Source organism: Orycteropus afer, unplaced genomic scaffold, assembly GCF_000298275.1.
Source record: "Orycteropus afer afer isolate SDZICR_OR568_19922 unplaced genomic scaffold, OryAfe1.0 scaffold00145, whole genome shotgun sequence".
NCBI lineage: Eukaryota > Metazoa > Chordata > Mammalia > Tubulidentata > Orycteropodidae > Orycteropus > Orycteropus afer.
The window spans coordinates 2547081-2553357 of NW_006921732.1; the positions used below are offsets into that span (position 1 = coordinate 2547081).

The 6277-nt window shown below is 37.4% G+C and overlaps 1 protein-coding gene across 1 annotated transcript in view; it reads right to left on the reverse strand.

The window, feature by feature from the left end:
• The window catches only part of EPS15 (epidermal growth factor receptor pathway substrate 15), a 191869-nt gene that overhangs the window by 4887 nt on the left and 180705 nt on the right, over nucleotides 1–6277 (reverse strand). The window contains exons 24-25 of the mRNA XM_042781661.1: nucleotides 5564–5812; nucleotides 3024–3211 (exon numbers count right to left, since the gene is read on the reverse strand). Of these exons, the coding sequence (XP_042637595.1) occupies nucleotides 3024–3211; nucleotides 5564–5812 (437 nt within the window). The remainder of the gene's footprint in view (nucleotides 1–3023; nucleotides 3212–5563; nucleotides 5813–6277) is intronic.

Genomic DNA, 6277 nt, shown 5'->3' on the forward strand with positions numbered 1-6277 from the left:
CGGAAGTAGGATTGCCCAACCTTCCTTCCGAGGAGTGGCTGGTGGGTTTGAACCGCCAGCCTTCTGGTTAGCAGTCAAGAGCTTTAGCCACTATGTTACCAGAGCTCCTAAATAAAACTTTAACACTGGTAATTATTAGGTTGGAGACATATTTTTATCCACTCAAAATAGTAATGTTGGCAAAACCCAAAAATTCTACTTGATTTAAAGTTCTGTCACATGGAGGAATTCCATAAAAGGATGAAATCAAAGAAACTGTCAGGCTTTTTTGGAAGCATTGGTCCCTAGGGAATTAGACATTTTGCATTTATGACAACAGTAAAAAAAAAATCTATTTGACAGATTAACAACAAATAATGTGTTGGCAGTAACAAATACCAAGGGACAAGCCAAGAGTAAGTAACACTGGCTGTGATAGTTAAGGTTATGTGTCAACTTTGCTGTGCCATGATTCTCAGTGGTTTGGCAGTTATGTAACGATTTAACTTGACAGTTATGTCAATGATGCAGTCATCCTCCATTCTGTGATCCAACGTACTCAACCTCCATTTTTTATATAATACCAATTTTCAAATAATGGCTTAGTCTTTGGAACATAGCCATGTTGGTAAGTGAGGAATGGGTCTATTTAATGATGTTTTCATAAGGGAAAAAAAAAGGAAGATTAAAGGAACTCTGGTGGTGAACTGGGTAAGGCATTTGGCTACTAACCAAAGGGTGGGTGGTTCAAATCCACCAACTGCTTTGTGGAAGGAAGATGAGGCACTCTACTTCTGTAAAGATTTATAGCCTCGGAAACCCAATGGGGATCTCTATGAGTCAAAATTGACCTGATGGCAGTGAGTTTGGTTTGCTTTCTTTGGTTATATGGTAGCATATTGAGATTTTGGAGTAGGAAATAAGCAAAACATCTAAGCTATTTCAAGGTTCATTCCACTAGGTTTTGACTTGTAGAACCCTATTTAAGATATTAACTACCAGAGGGTTATCTTACACTAAATAAGAGGATTATTAGCTCTTAAGGAGGGCATTCATGACTCTCTGCTTGAAACAAATCTCATCTACTAAAAGTTAAGTCAGCATAATTCTGACACTCCATCATCACAAAATTCAAAATATTGATTCTTATTCTACAAGGAGAATAGAGCAAGGAGCTCTGATGGTGCTGTGGTTAAAGCACTGGGCTGTTAACCAAAAGGACAGTAGTTTGAGTCCACCAGCCACTCTGCAGGAGAAAGAAGACACAGTCTGCTTCCGTAAAGATTTACAGCTTTGGAAACCCTATGGGGCAGTTCTATTCTGTCCTACAGGGTTGCTATGATTCAGAATTGACTTGATTGCAGTTTTTTTTTTTTTTTTAAAGTTTATTCCTTCACATTCAGGAGAAGCCACTAGAACTCAAAGTATGGGTTTAGAAACTGGGATGCCCAGTCCAATTCTCTCTGCCTTCGATGCAAGTAGATTCTTTGTCTACTTCCCTTCTAACTAGAAATTGTTGCAGGAATAAAGGGACTGGTTGGGTGATCAAATACTATACCAAGGAGGGAAACATCTGCAGAATGTGGCTGGAGTAACCTGGTCATCAAGTCTCCTATTTCCAAAATAATCTCAAGGGTACAAAGTGATAAGCAGAGGAAGATTCCTTTGTTACAGAATAACCCTTGCCATCAAATTGATTCTGACTCATAGCAACCCTACAGGACAGGGCAACACTGCCCCAAAGGGTTTCCAAGGCTGTAAATCTTTACAGAACCAGTCTGGCTCATCTTTCTTCTGTGGAGTGGCTGTGGGTTTGAACTGCTGACCTTTTGGTTAGCACCTGGAACTTAACCACTGCACCACCAGGGCTCTGTTATGGAATAGGTAGTGATAATAAAGGTCATTCTGCCTGAAAAGAAATCTGAGAAAATAAAACTTTTTTACGAACTGTAAGAATTTTACTTTCTTAAAAATTATCTGAATAATAATAATAATTATCTGAATAATAATGTCATTATTTTATGTCCCTCCAGAACAATACCTCCATGTTGGCTGCCCTATTTTCTGTGTTCTTTTAGGCCCTGTATACCATTATCACAATGTCCTTCCTTTGTTTCTTATGGTCTGCCTATTCTACTTAGCTTTGAGAGAATGCAGAGTAAATATGGCAGATCAGTGAATTAGAGCCCTCTGAATAATTAAAGATTTAGATCTTGACAATCATATTTATTTCATAAAACTGACACATTTTAAAAAGCTACTTAAAAAAAAATTACTTTCTATTTAAAGAAGCCCTGGCCCTATCCTCTCACATACTAAGTGCTGACTGGTCTCCAGAAATCATCAAAACTTTATGGACAAACATGTACGCACAGTTACAAAGATACAAGGTCATTACTGACATTATACAACACCCAGGGGGCTGACAGCATATGATCCTCTAATGGCCCATTTCATCACCATCATCCATAAATCAAAAAAACCAAACTCACTGCCGTGGAGTTGGATCCGACTCATAGCAACCCCTCTTTGGGTTTGCGAGGTAGTACCATCATCCATAACCATCTTCAAAACAGTAACTCCCAGGATATTATTTATATTGTCCTTCAAGACTAAAGGAGCTCTGGTGGTGCAGTGGTTAACCCATTCGGCTGCTAACCACAAAGTCTGCAATTTGAACCAACCAGCTGCTCAGAGGGAGAAAGATGAGGCAGTTCTACTCTGTCCTACAGGGTCGCTAGGAGTCGGAATTGACTTGATGGCAGTGGGTTTGGTTTTAGTCAAGACTAAGGGAAGGGTTTCCAAAACCACCTGTGTATATTAAAAGAACTAGGACTACTGAAAGTATTTGTACAATGGAACAATTTTAGAACCATCAAAACAGAATCAAACAGAGGTTTTGCTTGGGGGAAGAATGAAAGATCATATTTAGTATGTTTTAGTTCAAATGATGTAAATTTCGCAGACTTCAAAGTAAACTTTGAAAGCTTTTCAAATTATAAATGGGAAGATTTTCCCCCAAACAGCCCATTCACAGTACTTACAGCACTGAAGTTAGCAAAATTGCTTGGGTCAGCCTCTTTATTGGTAGTGGTAGTAGTAGAAGAAGTGAATGGATCGCAAAACATATCAGGATCTTTTTCTTTGGGGCTATCATTGCCTGGGAAAGGCTGAAATGGATCTTTCAGTTTAAATGGATCAGAAGAATCCAATTTGTTGATGGGTCTTTTCCCTGGATCAAAATCATTATAATTAACTCAACCAGCAAATATGGCAAACATAAACATACAACAACATGAACAAGGGGAGCCATTAAAGAACTAGGGGTTTGTGGGGTTGGGGATGAGTGCCTACAACTTTCTCAATATTGCCTTAAATGGCCATACCAAAAATTTGTTCTTAAGTTCTCCACACACAACCTCTCAAAAAACAAAATGTAGCTCTATGTAGCTAAGGGGTGGGGGGCAACTAACAAAGGGGAGTGAGTGGGCAGGAATCATATTTTTGTTCAGAGATTAAACTCCACCCCCTGCACTTACAAAGCAGCATGTTCCCAAGAGGGGGGAAAGGATAAAGAGGAGAATGACGGAATGAATAAAAGGAACATTCTCTGGAGTTAGAACCTCAGCTTGTTAATTATTCAGTTATCCACTATTGGCAGTAAGGGCAAATGACCTTTGAAAAATGACGATATTCTTCCGCTTTTTCTCTGGATATATATAATACCTCAGAGCATGAAATCAAAATTATCTTGACAAAATCCCTCCTACTTTTTGCCATCCACAATATTGAAAATTTAAGAATAAAGAAAATATTTTGACACTTAAGGCCTAAATCTTAGTGGTTGCTGATAAACTAATCTTTGATTAAACAATAGCATACTATCCTGTTAATCACTCAATAATGAATTCATCACCATTTTCAAACAAGTTCTCTAATTTTAAGGTCTTACTTATACTTAGTACTTCTTGAAGAAAAGATGTAAGAACAGGTGTTAAAATATTCTTGAATATATATTTTTCCTAAAATGCATCAAGCTGGTAACAGTAATCATAATATACTCTATTACTCTAGCAGTTTACAAAAGATGTTCATATCCCAATAGACCTTTCCAACAATCCTGCTAAGAAGGTAGGCAAAATTATCCCACCATGTAACAATTGAGGCAACTGAGTATTTTGTTGTTGTTGTTACGTGCTGTCGAGTCGGACTGGACTCATAGCGACCCCTCCTTGGGTTTCCGATGCAGTATCACTACGGAAGTAGATTGCCCCATCTTCCTTCCGAGGAGTTGCTGGTGGGTTTGAACTGCCAACCTTCTGATTGGCAGTCAAGTGCCTTAGGCACTATGCTACCAGAGCTCCCAACTGAGTATTAGATATATAAAATTATATACTTAAGATCACAGAACTAGTCAGTTGGAGAGACAGGATTAGGCTCCCAGTCCAGAGTCATTTGCAACATACCACCCTTCCCTCTTGATCTTTCTACAAAGAGATATATTCACTTTGCTGATGATTTGCAGATTTAATCTAGGTCCTAGTATATTATTTTACTTAGGATTTAAAAAATAACCTCACTAATGGCATCATAAAAACCTGAATGAGAAACTGATTATTACTTGTTTTCTTTGAATAAGTATATTCAGACAACCTTACTCTCTAGCAACATGTGATATAGACTGATTTTCCTTAAAAGATATGAATCACTTAAAGAAGAGAAAAACAATCTGCTGAAGAAATACCATGAGAGTTTATTATGAAAAGGCAATAATAATAATCTATATAATGACTGAGCTGAAACTTCACCAAGGAATGACATATGAGTAACAACAATGTTCCAGATGTGTCTTCCCACATAGTAGCACCAAAACTACTCAGGGAACTTTTTAGCCACTTCTCATGAACTTTATTATTTATTATCTTCATTAAAAACAAAACAAAAAAACCTTTCATTCATATATTACCCCCAAAAATAATCCAAAGCTCTTAAGAATTTGTTCCTGGAAAGAAGGTAATCATTATTATAAATACATATTATAGTATAAACGAAGGAGTCTTTCATTAAGCGAGGTAAAATTATGTCTTTCTTAAAAACAAAACAAAACTGTACCTTATTTTAAACGAACATAACTGCTGATTTCTGGTTCTCTGAATTCAGTCATACATCACCCTACAAAGTGGACTCTGAGTCACTCTCTTTTATATAAAATTGTTGAAAACACCAAGTGTAGGAAATTTGGAAACTGCTGTTCAAATGATAATGACCTCTGAAAAAGAGTTTCATCTACATTTTCTTTTCTCCAATTATTGCCTCTCTAAAATGATTTCAGAAAACCTAAACCAAAACCAAAACCAATTAGTTCTTGCAAGAAAGACAGTTCATGAGTTACACATGCTAGTCTGTGTCTGCAGTTCTGTACTGGGCTCAGAACAGGTAATAGCAGTGGGCTTCTGTCATGTTTTTTGATTCACTTGCTTATGGCCTTTTATATAATATGTAAGAATACAATTAAGGCCCACACAGTACTCTTCAGAAAAAGAAAAGACATTTAGTTGATTTAGAAAGATAGCAACTCTCATACCAGGTGGTGGTGGGCAAGGTCGTGTTGGAGTTCCAATCTTTGGTGGCAGTGCTGGGGGCACATCTTCACTTTTGACTGATGCTTCCTCAAACACATTTTTTGTAGTGACCACATTACTGACAGAAGTTGATGTGGCAGAACTAAATGGATCCTCATTGTTGACCTTTGAAGAAAAATGTTTAGGTATGGTAATATACGTATGACACCAAGCAAATTGAGCATGGCCATGCAGCATTTGGAAGAATGATGCTGAAGTTTTATACAGCTTTATTTATTTTAAAAGCATGGACATTTTAATCTTTGCATTAAAGGCCAAAAGGGAGAAATTAAAGAAAAAAAAAAAAAGTTCCAGGTGAGTAGTGATGGTAAAATCACTACTAATATTAAGAGCAACAAATATCAAAATAAGCCAACTCTACATTAAAGGTTTGTTAAGCTTCAGGCAATATTAAATACAAAACCATCAGAAGCTCATTTTAAAGGGAATGTATGTTTTCCCTCAAATTAATCCAGATGGTAAGAAAAAAAATACTGATCCCACATTTTTGAATGCACTTTAATATGTTGTTGCTGTTATGTGCCGTCGAGTCAGCCCCGACTCACAGCAACCCCTCCTTGGGTTGCCAAGGCAGTATCACTACAGAAGTAGATTGCCCAACCTTCCTTCCGAGGAGTGGCTGGTGGGTTTGAACCACCAGCCTTCTGGTTAGCAGT